The 16736-nt window shown below is 41.7% G+C and overlaps 1 protein-coding gene across 1 annotated transcript in view; it reads right to left on the bottom strand.

Moving 5' to 3' along the window:
- The window catches only part of appl2 (adaptor protein, phosphotyrosine interaction, PH domain and leucine zipper containing 2), a 152169-nt gene that overhangs the window by 31168 nt on the left and 104265 nt on the right, over positions 1 to 16736 (bottom strand). The window contains exons 12-16 of the mRNA XM_060843062.1: positions 12063 to 12105; positions 11907 to 11963; positions 11715 to 11806; positions 8855 to 9007; positions 8709 to 8761 (exon numbers count right to left, since the gene is read on the bottom strand). Of these exons, the coding sequence (XP_060699045.1) occupies positions 8709 to 8761; positions 8855 to 9007; positions 11715 to 11806; positions 11907 to 11963; positions 12063 to 12105 (398 nt within the window). The remainder of the gene's footprint in view (positions 1 to 8708; positions 8762 to 8854; positions 9008 to 11714; positions 11807 to 11906; positions 11964 to 12062; positions 12106 to 16736) is intronic.

Genomic DNA, 16736 nt, shown 5'->3' with positions numbered 1-16736 from the left:
ACATTTTTGTTGACCTCTAGAAGTTTCCCAATCCTCCAGCCAACCACTGAAAAATGGTGTGCCCTAGTTTTTGCCTTTGTCTTTCATTTCTTTGTTTCGCAATGAATACTTTATACCTTTCTTAAAATCTTTCTTCTTCTCTGGTATACATTTTAGCTTTGAGGAATTGAATACATCTTTAAACATCCACCACTGTTCATCATCTGTCCCACTAAAAATTTTTCTGCTCAGTCCATTACAGCCAAATTTGTCCTTATTCTTTGTTTAACATCAGAATACAAATTTCTTGTCCTCAAACTGAATTTGAACTTTTAGCATGGTATGATCACTTTTCCCTACAGGATCCTTTACTGTGAATGTATGTAAGAGCGCAAGAACTTGGAGAGGACTAAGCAATTCAGCCTCATGAGTCTGATAATAGGTTAGTACGATCATGGCTGATCTCAGTGTTTATTTTTTTTCTAATGCATGAGGTTTTTATTGCCTATCTCTAATTGCCCAGTTAAGAATCAACCCCAATGCTGTAGATCTGAAGTCACATGTAAGCTAGACCAGATATGGATGGCAGTTTCCTTCCTTAAAGGACATTAGTGAACCAGATGGCTTTTTCCAACAATCAAAAATGGATTTATGGTCATCATTAGACTCTTAATTCTTACTGAATTCAAATCCCACATCTGTTGTGGCAGGATTTGAATCCTGGGTCCCCAGAACATTACCTGCACCTTACATACCTCAATTAGGTATTTTCTCATTCTTCTAAACTTCAGAGAGTACAAGCTTAAACTGTTCAATCTCTCTTCAGAAAAGAAATCCCTGTTTTCTTGAATAACTCTAGTGAACCTCCTCTGAACTGCCTGCAGTGTAACAACATCCTTCTTCAAGTGAGGGGACCAAAATCATTTGCAATACTCCAGTTGCAGCCTCACTAATGCCTTGAATAATTATACAAGTTCTGAAGAAGGGTTAACTTGAAACATTAACTCTCTTCTCTCTACAGATGCTGCCAGCCCTGCTTAGTCTCTCCAGAATTTCTGTTTTTGTTTGTTTCCTATATTAAATGTTTAACTGTGACATGCAACATATAAAGAGAGAAAAAATAGAAAGAGACTATTCAGTCTATCTGGCAGAAAAGGAGGTGTCTAGCTTAATTTCACCTTACAACTGTTTGTCTGCAGGTTACTGCAATTCAAGCGCATAGCTGAGCTTTTCTTGTGATTTAAAATGCAAAATGTTTTTGTGTCTTACTTTTTAAGCAGTGAGCTCTATATTTCTCATTCTATCAAAAAGCTTAGTCTTCAACTTTTTTCCAGTCTTTCACCAATTACATTTAATCTACGCTTTGATTACTTAGCTCCGTGCTATCAGAATATTTGCTTGCTACCAAAGCTAGGCTCATCATAATTTTACAGACATCAATTAAATTTCTCTTCAGTGTTTCTATTCAAACAGAACAACTTGCTGCGTAGTTAAAATTCTTCATTCCTGGCAACGTCTTCATAAAATCACAGTGAGTTGATTAAGTTGCATAGGATCCACAGTGAGTTGATAAGTTGGATACAAAATTGTCTTGGTCACAGTAGACAGAGGGCTGTCATCGTGGAGGAGTGGTTTTCTGACTGGAAGTCTGTGACCAGTGATGTTCTGTAAGGACAAGTGCTGGGTCCTCGGTTATTTGGAATATATATATATAAATGATTTGGATGAAAGTAGAGGTGATCTGATTAGTTTGTTTGCAGACAATACAAAAATTGGTGGAATTGTGGACAGTGAGGAAGGTTGTCAAAGGACACAGCAGGATATAGAACAGTTGGAAAGATGGGTGGAGAAATGGCAAACTGAATTTAATCTGGACAAGTATAAGGTGATGCATTTTGCATTTGACCTCCCAAAAGGATAGTATACAGTAAATGGCAAGACCCTTAAAAGCACTGATTTACAGAGGGATCTTGGGGCGCAAATCCATAGCTCCCAAAAATTAGTAGCACAATTTGATATGGTGATAAAGAAGGCATACTGCATGTTTGCTTCCTTCAGTCAGGACATTCAGCATAAAAGCTGACTAGCCACATTGCACCTATAGAGTATAAAACTTGAATTAGGCCACTTTTGGAATATTGTGCGCAGTTCTGTTCCCCACATTACAGGGGAGAAATGGAGGCTTTGGAAAGGGTGCAAAACAGGTTTAATATGATGTTCCCTGGATTGGACTGTACTGGCTATAAAGGTGATTGGACAAACCTGGATTTTTTTTTTAAGAGCAAAGGAGGCTGAGGGGCAATCTGACAGAAACATATAAAATTATGAGAGGTATAGGGTGAATAACAGGAGCCTTTTTCCAAGGGTAGAAATGTTAAATACTAGGAAGCATTTTGTTTAAGGTGAGAGGTGAAAAGCACAAAGGAGATGTGCCATGAAAGTTTGTTCTACACAGAGAAGTGGTAGGTGCATGGAACATGCTGTCAGAGGAGTTTGTAGAAATAGATACCTGACTGCAGGGATGCACTGTGGTCGGTCCTCTCAATGATAAGTATACTGTTCTGGATACTAGCATCCAGGGGGGGGATGACCTACCAGGGGAACGTTTTTGGCACTCAGTCTGTCCGTGGCCCAGAAGAATAGGAGAGCAATAGTGCTTGGTGATTCAATGTCATAGAGTCATACAGATGCACAGCATGGAAACAGACCCTTCGGTCCAACCTGTCCATGCTGACCAGATATCCCAACCCAAGCTAGTCCCACCTGCCAGCACCCGGCCCATATCCCTCCAAACCTTTCCTATTCATATACCCATCCAAATGCCTCTTAAATGTTGCAATTGCACCAACCTGCACCACTTTCTATGGCAGCTCATTCCATGCACGTACCATCCTCTGTGTGAAAACATTGCCCCATAGGTCTCTTTTATATCTTTCCCCTCTCACCAGTTCTGGACTCCCCGACCCCAGGGAAAAGACTTTGCCTATTTGCCCTATCCATGCCCCTCATAATTTTGTAAACCTCTATTAGGTCACCCCTCAGCCTCCGATGCTCCAGAGAAAACAGTCCCAGCCTGTTCAGCCTCTCCCTAAAGCTCAAATCCTTCAACCCTGGCAACATCCTTGTAAATCTTTTCTGAATCCTTTCAAGTTTCACAAAATCTTTCCGATAGGAAGGAGACCAGAATTGCATGCAATTCTAACCAATGTCCTGAACAGTTGCAACATGACCTCCCAACTCCTGTACTCAATACTCTGACCAATAAAAGAACGCACACCAAATGCTTTCTTCACTATCGTACCTACCTGCGACTCCACTTTCAAGGAACTATGAACCTGCACTCCAAGGTCTCTTTGTTCAGCAACACTCCCAAGGACCTTACCATTAAGTGTTCTGCTAAGATTTGCTTTGCCAAAATGCAGCACCTTGCATTTATCTGAATTGAACTCCATTTGCCACTTCTCAGCCCATTGGCCCACCTGGTCAAGATCCTGTTTTAATCTGAGGTAACCCTCTGCTGTCCACTACACCTCCAATTTTGGTGTAATCTGCAAACTTAATAACTGTACCTCTCATGATCGCATCCAAATAATTTATGTAAATGACAAAAAGGAGAGGACACAGCATCAATGGTGCGAGGAACTGACAGGAGACTCTGGTCACGAGCGAGACACTTGGATGATGTGTTGCCTCCTGGATGCCAGGGTCAGGGATGTCTTGGATCAAGTCCACAGAATTTTTATGGGGGAGGGAGAGCAGCAGAAGTCATGGTACACATCGGTACCAATAGCATAGATAGGGAAAGGAAGGAAGACCAGAAAAGAGAATACACGGAGTAAGGTTGGAAGCAAGAAGGCAGGAGGAGTAGAATAGTACTCTCAGGATTGCTACTGGTGCCACATGCTAATAAGACTTGGAATAGCGAGTGCAGATGAACATGTGGCTGCAGGGCTGGTGTAGGTGGGAGGGCTTTAGACCATTTGAAGAAGATGGGACATGTACAAGGAGGATGGGTTGCACCTGAACTGGAGGAACATCAATATCCTGGGCGAGAGGTTTTCCAGAGCTCTTCAGAAGAGTTTAAACTAGATTGGCAGCGGGGTGGGAACCTGAGTTACAGATCATATGATGGAATCGGTAGTGAAAAGCTAGATACAGCATGCAGAGAGTCTGTGAGGGAGGGGGCATATGCACTTGATAGGGCAGAAGTGCAGTCAATGCGATCGGTTGAAGTGCATCTATTTTAATGAAAGAAGTATCAGGAATAAGGGTGACGATCTCAGAACGTTGACCATTACTTGGAACTATGATGTTTTGGTCATTACGGAGACTTGGATATCACAGGGACAGGAATGGTAGTTGGGATGCTCCAGGGTTTAGATGTTTCAAAAGGAATGGTGGGTTAGGTAGGATGGGAGGTTTGTGGAAAAAGGTAAAAGAGGTGGGGAAAAGCATTGCTAATGAAGAGGTAGTATCACACAGCAGAAAGGGAGATCGTCAAGGAGGGTTTGCCTACAGAGTCAGTATGGGTGGAAGTCAGAAACAGGAAATCAGCAGTCACTTTACTGGTAATTTTCTACAGGTCCCCAATAGCAACAGAGACATAGAGGATCAGATTATGAGGAAGATTATGGAAATGTGTAGAAGTAACAGGGTTGTTGTCATGGGTAACATCCCTAATATTGATTGGAACCTACTTAGTTCAAATAGTTTCGATGGAGCAGTTTTTGCCAGGTGTGTCCAGGAAGGATTCCTGACAAAATTTGCTGCCTGGCAATGAATCATTGCAGGTGTCAGATCTCTTGGTGAGAGAACATTTCAGTGATAGTGATCACAACTCTATACTCATGGAGAGGGATAGGAGCAGACAGCCTGAGAAAGTATTTAACAGCGAGGGGGGGGTGAGAATTACAATGCTATTAGGCAGGAACTGGGGGACCAAAATTGGGAACAGATCTTCTCAGGAAAATGCAGAATAGAAATGTGGAGGTTGTTGAGGAAGGACCTGCTGATAGTGCTGGACAGGTTTGTGCCACTGAGGCAAGGAAGGTATGGTAGGTTGAAAGATACTTCGTTGCCAAGGGATGTGGAACATCTCATCAAGAAGAAGAATGAAGTTTACTTAATGTTGAGAAGGCAAGGATCAGACAAGGCTTAGAGAATAGACTGAAGAGAGAGAAAACAGTGGCATGAAAAAGCTTGCCAGGTAGGATTAGGAAAACCTCAAGGTGTTCTACACTACGTAAGGAACAAGAGGACGGTCAGAATGAGGGTGGGGCCGATCAGGGACAGTTGAGGGAACTTGTGTCTGGAGTCAGAGGAAGTAGGGAGCGCCTTAATGAACACTTTGCTTCAGTATACACTACTGAGAAGGACCTTAATGTTTCTGAGGACAACATGAAACAGTTACGCCGGACAGGTTGATGTAAGGAAGGATGATGCGCTGAAAAGTTTGAAAAACATATGAATAGATAAATCCCCTGGGCCTGACGGGATATACCCTTGGTTATTACAGGAAGCGAGGGAAGAGATTGCTGCGCCATTGGCGATAATCTTTGTATTCTCACTGTCCATTGGAGTAGTGCCAGATGATTGGAGAGTGGCAAATGTTATTCCCTTGTTCAAGAAAGGGAATAGGGATAATTCTGAGAATTAGAGACCAGTCAGTCTTACATCAGTGGTGGGCAAAGTATTGGAGAGGATTCTGAGAGACGTGATTTATGATTACTTGGAAGACCACAGTTTGATTAGAGATGGTCAGTATGGCTTTGTGAGGGGCAGGTCATGCCTCAGAAACCTTACTGACATGTTGTTGAAAGTAGTGCAGTGGATGTGGTGTACATGGAGTTTCACAAGGCATTTGATAAGTTTCCCCATGGTAGCCTCATTCAAAAAGTGAGGAGGCATGGGATACAGGGAAACATGTTTGTCTGGACACAGAATTGGCAGGCCCGTAGAAGACAGAGGATGGTGGTAGATAGAAAGTATTCAGCCTGGAGGTTGGTGATCCACAGGGATCAGTCTAGGACCTCCGCGCTTTGTGATTTTTATAAATAACTTGGATGAGAAGTTGGAAGGATGGGTTGTAAGTTTGCAGATTACACAAAGGTTGGTTGAGCTGTGGACAGTGAGGAGGGCTGTTGTAGGTTGCAACGGGACATTGACAGAATGCAGAGCTGGGCTGAGCAGTTGCAGATGGAGTTCAACCTGGAAAAGTGTGAAGTGATTCACTTTGGAAGGTCGAATTTGAATGCAGAATACACTGTTAAAGGCAGAATTCTGGACAGTTTGGAGGAACAGAGGGATCTTGGGGTACATGTCCATAAACCCCTCAAAGTTGCCACCCAAGTTGATTGTGTTGTTCAGAAGGCATATGGTGTGTTGATTGTCATTAGCAGGGGGATTGAATTTAAGAGCCATGAGGTTATGCTGCAGCTCCATAAAGTCCTGGTTAGACCACACTTGGAATATTGCGTTCAGTTCTGTTCGCCTAATTATAGAAAAGATGCAGAAGCTTTGGTGAGGGTCCAGAGGAAGTTTACCAGGATGTTGCCTGGACTGGAGGGCATATCCTATGAAGAAAGTTTGAGGGAGCTAGGGCTTTCTCATTGGAGTGAAGGATGAGAGGTGACTTGATAGAAGTGTACAAGATGCTGAGAGGCAGAAATAAAGTAGATAGGCAGAGACTTTTTCCCAGGGCGGAAATGTCTATCACAAGAGGGCAGAATTTTAAATTAATTGGAGGAAGGTTTAGGGTAATGTCAGAGGTAGGTTCTTTACACAGAGAGCGGTGGTAGAACAGTCAGATACATTAAGGACATTTAAGCAACTCTTGGATAGGCACACAGACGTTAGTACAATGAAGGCTATCGTTGTTAGTCTGATCTTAAGAGTACGAAAAAAGGCCGGCACAACATCGAGGGCCAACGGGTTTATAGCGTGCTGTACTGTTCTGTTAGAAATGTTCAAGAGGCATTTAGACAAACATTTGAACAGGCAGCAAATAAACGTGTACCGACTATGTGCAGGCAGTAGAATGATGCAATGGTCGGCAGAGACATGGTGAACCAAGTGCCTGTTCTGTGCTCTGTAATCCTTTTTGTAAAATTACAAACGTGACAAAAAAAAATGCATATATGACACCCAGCTGCAATCTAAATAATTCACAGAATTCCTACAGTGTGGAAACAGGCCCTTCGGTCCAACAAGTCCACACCAACCCTCTGAAGAGCATCTCATCCAAACACTGACTAATCCTTAAACACGATGGACAATTTAGCATGGCCAATTCACCTAACCTGCAGAGTTTTGGACTACAGGAGGAAACTGGAGCACCTGGAGGAGACACAGGGAGAATGTGCAAACTCCACACAGACAGTTGCCAGAGGCTGGAATTGAACCTGGGATCCTGGCGCTATGAGGCAGCAGTGCTAATCACTGAGCCACCGTGCTGCCCCATACAGCTTAACCTTATTGCTGTAATATTGATACTCAGCTGATAAAGAATCCTAAATTCCTCTTGACCATTAATCTAATTGTCCTATTATCGCTATTTCTCACAATCATACTTTTGTTTTTGCCCACTCGAAATGTATCACATTCATCACTTTTCCAGTAATCTAAACAGTCCATTGTTATACCACAACTGCAAAGGTTCTAATATTGAGCCCTGAAGAATCCTATTGAAACAGCCTCCCAATCGTAAAACGCACCCATTAACTATGCCCCGATGTTTCCCATCACAGTGCCAATATTGGATTCAATTTGTCATTTTACCTTGGACCACAGGAGACTGAAATAGTCTGAACAGTTTGCCATGTTGGTCACTGTTTAAAATCTTGCTAAAATCCATGTAGATCACATCAAAAATCATACTAAGTGATATACTTTGTTGCCTGCGCAAAACATAGCAAGTGACTTCCCTTAAATAACTCCATGCTGTCTATTCATTAATCCATCCATTGAGAATCCACCACTCAGATTTTTCTCAATAATTTGCCTACCATTGAACTTAGGTTGATTGGCCTCACATTATCCCGGTCTCCTCGCCCCCTCCATCACCTTACACATTCAACCCCTTGAGCACTGATGCCCAGTGTGTACTATTTACAAGATGCCATGCAGTTACACACCAAGAAACCTTCAATAGCACCTTCCAAACCTGTGACCTTTACCACTGAGGAGGACAAGGGCAGCAGATACACGGGAACACCACCACTTGCAAGTTCCCTTCTAACTCACACAACACCCTGATTTTGAATTATATTGCTGCTCCTTCACCATCAGTGGACCAAAATTCTGAAACTCCCACTCTACCAGCATATTGGGGTATTATAAGGACCGTAGTGGTTTAAGATAGTCGATCACCACCTACTTCAGGGCAATTACAATTAGGCAATAAATGTTAGCCTCACTCACATTCTACAAATAAAAAACAATTTATCTGCTTTAATGGATGGCAAATATTAATGCTTCCTCTTTCTTTTTACGTTTCCATCTAAAGTTACACACTCAACTGTCTGCTTCATTCTGTCTTTTTAGAAAATCGAGAAAAAAAGATCATCAACATGCTGACATATAGCATCTCCACACCAAATTGCACATTTTATCTCTCAGTGCGCTGCACTCTTTCCTTCACTAACAGCTTGCTGTTTCTACACTTGTAAAAATAAATTTACCTTTTGTGGAATTATTCTTTAAAATATCTTTTAATCCAAAAGATTTCTTACCCTTCGAAGTTGCAGCTTTGTCATGATCTGATTCTCCAAACGGGTTTAGGCGTCTGAAAGATATTTAACTAATTAAAGTACACAGATATATTTTCTGAGATTCATTAACAGGCTAGAATTTATTTGAAGATGTTGTACATACAAACCTGCTGACAGATTTGTTGTAATCAAAGTCCTCACTTGTTGAACAGAGGTCAAACTGAATCGGGGTTCCAGGGATTACAAGTGGATCTGTAGATTCTGGGGCATCTGTCAAACATTGGTCCCTGCTCACAGCTTCTGTAGACTCATGTTCGGCTCTGTGAAGCACATAAAACAACAGTGAACAACCAACAAAAATACCGCACTTCACTTGGCAAAGGACATCACAATAATCTTTGAAACTTGGAATGTGTCAGCATTCTCAGCTATGTTCAGCAAAAGGTTGTTTGAGGCAAGTCACCTGTGGGAAAAGAATTTCCTGGTCACACTTCAGTGGCACTGGCCAGAACAAGGCTCAGAAATGTTTAAGCACAGAAGTGAAAACTCAATAACCACTGTGCATTTGAATAATATGCTAGTTTGATGGGTCAGTAAATAACATGCATTCTCACTACAATATTATGTTAGACCCATAGGTCTATCTGTTTGACCATGTTTAGTCTCCATGGGAAGAGATCAGCAAGAGCTGCCAGCCAAATTTAACTTTCCTAAATAGCTCAGTTGAGCTACGTCAAACACAGCTAATGGAAGACTGACATGATCCATGGAAGAGACTTTTGAATGAATAATAAACAGAGTCTATCCAAGAACAGTAGATACAATTTCATGGCATATTTTTTCTCTATTATGAGTAATCAACTAAAATATCTCAGCTTCAATTCAAACCATCTATTTTTTAACCACATGATTTTGAAAATAATCCAATGAAGCTTTGAATACATGATTCTCAGAATTCATGGAATCATACATCTGGATTTAACATCTGGATAGGAATAACGTGATCAAGGATAGCCAGCATGGTTTTGTGAAGGGCAGGTCGTGCCTCACAAACCTTATTGAGTTCTTTGAGAAGGTGACTAAGGAAGTGGACGAGGGTAAAGCAGTAGATGTTGTGTATATGGATTTTAGTAAGGCGTTCGATAAGGTTCCCCATGGTAGGCTAATGCTAAAACTACGGAGGTATGGCATTGAGGATACATTAGAGGTTTGGATTAGGAATTGGCTGGCTGGAAGGAGACAGAGGGTAGTAGTTGATGGACTATGTTCATCTTGGAGTGCAGTTACTAGCGGTGTACCACAAGGATCTGTTTTGGGACCATTGCTTTTTGTTATCTTTATAAATGATCTAGAGGAAGGGCTTGAAAGCTGGGTAAGCAAGTTTGCGGATGACACAAAAGTCGGTGGAGTTGTGGATAGTGAGGAAGGAAGTGGTAGGTTACAGCGGGATATAGGTAAGTTGCAGAGCTGGGCAGAAATGTGGCAAATGGAATTCAATGTAGCTAAGTGTGAAGTCATTCACTTTGGTAGGAGTAACAAGAAGATGGATTACTGGGCTAATGGTAGGCTACTTGGTAGTGTGGATGAGCAGAGGGATCTTGGTGTCCATGTACACAGATCTCTGAAAGTTGCCACCCAGGTAAATAGTGCTGTGAGGAAGGCATATGGTGTACTGGGCTTTATTGGTAGAGGAATTGAGTTCCGGAGTCCTGAGGTCATGTTGCAGTTGTATAAGACTCTGGTGTGGCCTCATCTGGAGTATTGTGTGCAGTTTTGGTCGCCATACTATAGGAAGGATGTGGAGGCATTGGAACGAGTGCAGAGGAGGTTTACCAGGATGTTGCCTGGAATGGTAGGAAAATCTTATGAGGAAAGGCTGAGGCACTTGGGGCTGTTCTCATTGGAGAAGAGAAGGTTTAGGGGAGATTTGATAGAGGTGTATAAGATGATTAGGGGTTTAGATAGGGTCGACACTGAGAACCTTTTACCGCTAATGGAGTCAGGTGTTACTAGGGGACACAGCTTTAAATTAAGGGGTGGTAGGTATAGGACAGATGTTAGGGGTAGATTCTTTACACAGCGGGTTGAGAGTTCATGGAATGCCCTGCCAGTAGCAGTGGTGAACTCTCCTTCTTTATGGTCATTTAAGCGGGCATTGGATAGGCATTTGGAAGTTATTGGGCTAGTGTAGGTTAGGTAGGATTCGGTCGGCGCAACATCGAGGGCCGAAGGGCCTGTACTGCGCTGTATCTTTCTATGTTCTATGTTCTATACAATCCCTAGGGTGCAGATAGAGGCCACTTAGGCCCATCAGGTCTGCACTGTCCCTCCAAACAGCATCCACCTGGACCCCCACCCTAGCCCATAGTCCTACATGGAGCTTTGTCTCATGACCAAACCAGCTAGCCTGCACATCCCTGGGCACACTTTAGCATGATTAATCCACCTAACCTGCATATCTTTGGACTGAGAGAGGTTACTTGGAAGAAACACACACAAATACAGGGAAAATGTGCAAACTCCACACCGACAGTCACACAAGGCTGGAATCAAATCTGGATCCCTAGCACCGTGAAGCAGCAGTGCCACCGTACTGCTCTAAAGGAAGATATACAAGCAGAATTTACTTGTTTTAAAGGAAATATCCAAGTGATTCTTATGGCAGTTGAATCTATGATAACATATATATGCCAAATATAACAATTTTTCAACCTGTTACAAGGTACCTGAAACAATGTATGTGGTTCATAAATTACAACCAAGTATGGCTCTTCAATTCCACGCCATGCAAGTTTTTTTGAGGGAAGAGCTACTGTGATTTGTAAATGCTGCTTCATGTAGCTTGTAGAATCTTAGTGCGTAACGCAATCATGACTTTATCTCAGAAATGCACAAGTAATTAATTCTAAACAATAATGCTGATGTGGAGGTTTGAATAAGCATGGCATTGTATTTGGCTGTAGGTGGTAACTGTATATTATCATAATCAGTAAGCTCCAAAACAAATCATTGCACTTCAGCTCTTACGTCTCAGGACGTAGACTTTCATGTTTTTTCTGAAATGTGGACATAGGTGTTACTGCTTCCACTGCTGTCTGGTTCAGCCTGATTGCAGTAGCCTAGTACAAAAGAGAATAGAGTGTTGTTGCAACAATCTAGACATATTAATAATTAAAGGCAAAAATATAGCAACATCAATGCAACAATGACAGAGGTTACCTCGGGGTTGTCAGTCAGGTAGATCTGCCTAGAAATATTATTAATGGTGCAAATCCACTAAAAGTTAGAAACAGAAACAAAAAAAGTTATGACAAAATTCTTATAGAAATTAACATAAAGCAAAGAAAAATTCCTATGTATAATTTATTTCAATACCTCTTCATATTCCTGCTTGCCTTCTGCTTGAAGGATAATGCTCCTAGAATAGAACCATTAAATACATGAATAATGGTTAAGTCTATAACTGAACAGTCCAAAGATAAACATCAAGATCCTGAGCACCAGGTTTACTCCTTTTTCTGTCTGCATATTTGCCTGCTTCCACTGCTAAGCCAAACAAAAGTCTACTTCATTCACAAAGCTGACTAATTGAAGGATGCTGTAGAGTTTCATTTAACACCATGACAAACATTGATCAACTTGCTCAAACACATTATGGCACATGTCTGGAGCTGGTGGGATTTGAACATAAGTCTGCTGGTCCAGAGATCGGGGCACTACCACTTATTATAAGAACACCATTATATATTTACAGCAAACAGATATTCAGCAACAATGCAGAACAGTAATTTGATGCTTGTGTATGTTAGAGTGCAACAAAGAACAAGAATGACAGGGACATGTTTATTTCTCTAAACCACGATGCAAATGGGTCGAAAAATATGGTGCTGGAAAAGCACAGAAGATGAGGCAGCAGCCAAGGAGCAGCAGAGTTGACATTTCAGGCATAATGAATCTAAACATCATGGCATAGACAGAACACAGAGGGCTAAAACCTTTAACATATTGTCTCGCTATCACCATTGTTAACAGCTAACCCGAGAATGCAACTTATATAAAAAAGGTTTTGTGATTTACACATGAAAGAAGTGAAACTATCACTGTATTCTAACAGATGAAAGGCTGAACAGACAATTAATTGTTCAATGTATAATTTCAGTGACATCACACTGTAAATTTTTGCTATAAATTCTGTGTTACGATCGAGCCCTCCACTATCACCTGATGAAGGGGCGTTGCTCCGAAAGCTAGTGTGCTTCCAATTAAACCTGTTGGACTATAACCTGGTGTCGTGTGATTTTTAACTTAAATAGGATATACTGGCCTGGGATGGAGTAGAACATAGGTTTACAAATGATACCTGGACTTCAAGGGTTAAGTTACGAGGAGAGATTATACAAATTAGGCCTGTTTTATCTAGAATTTAAAGGCTATGGGGTAATCTGTTCAAAATCTTCAATATGCTAACAGAAAAAGATGGGGCAGATAAAGATAAACCATTTTCGAGATCCAAGATGGCGGCGACTCAGCAAGTCTGAGTTTACAGAGCTCTTCCCAAAACCTGGGTAAAGTGAGTTACTCACCCCCACCACACTTACCAAACCACCCAAAAACATTTTCTAACCTTAATTAGCTGCTTACTATTATATTTAAGCAGTTTAATATTAAGTGGATAATGAGTAAATCAAAGGGATCCCGCAGCTCTCAGAAAACAAAGACCCCTCCCCCACCCTCCTCTCCTCCTCCAGCTGCAGCTGATGTAAAAACAGGCCTTGAAGAGATGATTGCCAGGCTGGAAACGACACTCGTCAATTTCATCGCAGAATCCAGACAGAGATGGAGTGCATTCGAAGAAAAGCTGCAGAAACACAGCCAGGCTATCGAGGAATTACAGGGCCGAGTGAAGGGGGCGGAGCTAAAGGCCACGACCTCCGAGGCTGCAGCACAAACAGCTGCAGAACAGGTGCGAGCTCTGGAGCAGAGAGTCCGGGCCTTTGAAATCTACATGGATGACCTGGATAATAGAAATCGGAGAAAGAATATCCGTCTTCTGGGCCTCCCTGAACAAGAGGAGAAAGGACAGTTAGCAGTATTTCTGGAGCGATGGCTGCCCCAGCTTTTAAACCTGGGGGCTGAAACTGACCGGGTAAAGGTGGACTGGGCCTACCGGGTCGCAGTACGCGGATCTGGCCCAAACCAGCGCCCACGCCCGGTCCTGTTCCGGCTGCAGAGTTATAGGGAGAGGCAGATACTCCTGGATGCCTCCAGAAAGCTTGGAAAGGATCCTAAAGCCATGATCCATGAAGGATCCAAGATTATGTTATTTCAGGACTTCTCCCCGGCTTTGGCACGAAGGAGGAAGGCGTTTGATGAGGTGAAGAAATGTCTAAGGAACTTAAATATTCAATACACCTTACGCTACCCAGCGACGTCATGCTTTACCCACGAAGGATCCGAGTATAATTTTAGATCACCAGAAGAGGCTAAGGAACTTTTAGACTCGTTTAAATAAATCGTAAGAGACAATTTATGTTGGCTTGCCTCTTCCACACTCCATGGGGAGAAGTGGATACTTTACTCTACTTTACTTTTGCTTCTGGGAGCAGGGTTGTCTTCCCTTGCTATTTTATGTTATTATACTTAACTGTAATCTGTTGGAGTTGTAATTTTATAGTTATGTGTGTTTGTACGTGGCATTGATGCTATCAGATATACTCAGGTATGGGTGGGGAGGGGTGGGGGTGGGGCGCTCACTGTTAACTCTAGCTCGGTATTATATCTAAATCCTATTAAGGAGCGCCCGGGTCAAGGGTGGGACACTGTTTGAAAGAGGATATGGTGGACCTTTAGAAAGGAAGTAAGGCTCCCTGAGAACAAGGGGGAGGATCTCCATTCAAACATGTTTTTTTTTGTTCTTATTGTTTGGAAATAGTTTCCTTTTTATTATACTGTTATGAGTGTATTAGAGAACATTTTCTCTTGTTTGAAGGATGTAAGTGACTCAACTATACACTCTGGATAATTGTGGACTAGATTAGTAGTTAACTGAGTTTCATTGTTTTTCTTTCTTCTTTAGTATCATTCCTTTGAATTTTGATGATTATATATTTAAGATCTATTTTTATATTAATGTTTGTGCTTGAAAGTTCTGTTTATTTTTGTAAATCTGTCAAAATATTAAATTTCTAATAAAAATATCTTTAAAAAAAAAAGATAAACCATTTTCAATAGTTCGGGACTTTAGAACCAAAAGCATAGTCTGAGAATTAAGGTCAGACTTATACACACAATGGCTGGCAGGGGTTTGGAACTCTTTTTCACAAATGGCAGTGGATACTGGATCAGTTATTAATTTTAAATCAAAAAGAGATAAGTTTTTGTTATGCAAAGGTGTTAAGGGATATCGTTCACAGGATTTAGGATACAGATGAGCCATGACTTCACTGAATGGTGGAACAGGCTTGACAAGCTGAATGACTTACTCCTGCTCCTAATGAACAGGAATGCAGAGTGGCGATAGTGGGAAGAGTGATGACGCAGAGTAGAGAGAGTAGGAAGAGCAAGAATGCAGAGTGTGAAGAGCAGGAGTGCGGAACATTGACAGTGTTAAGACCAGTTACTGACAGCTGTGACTGTAAATAGCAGGAACATAGTGGCAACAACATGAACAGCAGTAAGAGAGTGCAGTAATAAAGAACAGAAATGGCACCAATGTAAGTATAGATAACATGTCAGTGACATGAAGAGAACTGGAGTTAATTAGTGACTAATGGAGGCAGGGAAATAGCTGAGATATGAGATGAAGTGATGAAACATAAACTTTAGTCCAGTCAGTTTTAACTCAATGGTGAGGAAGCGTTTAGAAATGATAATTCAGGACAAAATTAACAGTTGCTTGGCCAACTACTCATGCAACAAAAAGCCAGCTTGGATTTGTGAAGGGCAATTACATTTAACAAAATTACCTTCAAGGGTTTCATAAGGTAACAGAGAAAATTGAAAATGGTCAGCATTTATTGCCCTTGAGAAAGTGATGGTGAACCAAGTTCTTGAACTTTGCTGACCATGTGGTTTAGGTATGCCAAGTAGGGAGCTCCAGTTTTTTTTTGACTTAGTAACAGCGATAAAAATCCAATTCAGAATGGAGTATGGCACAGAAGAGAATCTGCAGATGTTGGTAGCATTCCCATGCAGTCAGTATTCCTGTTCTTAGCAGTCTTGGGTTTGTGGTGGCAGAGAAAGTGAATATTGAATGCTGGGGACGAAGTATTAATCGGGTATAATTGCTATTGCAGATTCAGCTGAGGATGGAAAATTCCATGTGCCATTCCACTGTTTAAAAGGAGTGCAGAAATAGACAGGAAATTATAATTTCACAAAAAAACAGAAACAGGTTGTAAGTTTGCTCGCTGAGCTGGTAGGTTTGTTCCCAGACATTTCTTATCACCATGCTAGGTAACATCATTATCGAGTCTTTGCCGAAGTGCTGGTGTTCTGTCCTGCTTTCTATTTGTGTGTCTTGGTCTGTTTAGGTGGGTGATATCATTGCCGGTTCTTTTTCTCAGAGATTGGTAAACGGAGTCCAAATCGATATGTTTATTGATGGAGTTCTGGTTTGAATGCCAGGCCTCCAGGAATTCCCGTGTGTGTCTCTGTTTAGCCTGCCCTAGGATGAATGTGTTGCCCTAGTCGAAGTAGTGTCCTCCTTCATCTGTGTCTAAAGATACTACTGATAGTGGGTCATGTTTTTTGTGGCTAGTTGGTGCTCATGTATACTGGTGGCTAGTTTCTTGCCTGTCTGTCCAATGCAGTGTTATTGCAGTCCTTGCAGGGTATTTTGTAAATGACATTTGTTTTACTGATTGTTGGTACACAGGGTCCTTTAGGTTCATCAGTAGCTGTTTCAGTGTGTTGGTAGGTTTATGGGCTACCATGATGCCAAGGGGTCAGGGTAGTCTGGTGGTCATCTCTGAGATGTCTTTGACTTATAGTATTAATGACATTATTTAAACGGGCCAAAACACACAGCAGCACCCAGGAACTATGAGC

The sequence above is a fragment of the Hemiscyllium ocellatum genome, chromosome 23 (genome assembly GCF_020745735.1).
Source record: "Hemiscyllium ocellatum isolate sHemOce1 chromosome 23, sHemOce1.pat.X.cur, whole genome shotgun sequence".
In the NCBI taxonomy this organism is placed as follows: domain Eukaryota; kingdom Metazoa; phylum Chordata; class Chondrichthyes; order Orectolobiformes; family Hemiscylliidae; genus Hemiscyllium; species Hemiscyllium ocellatum.
This window is presented reverse-complemented; position numbering and strand designations above follow the sequence as displayed.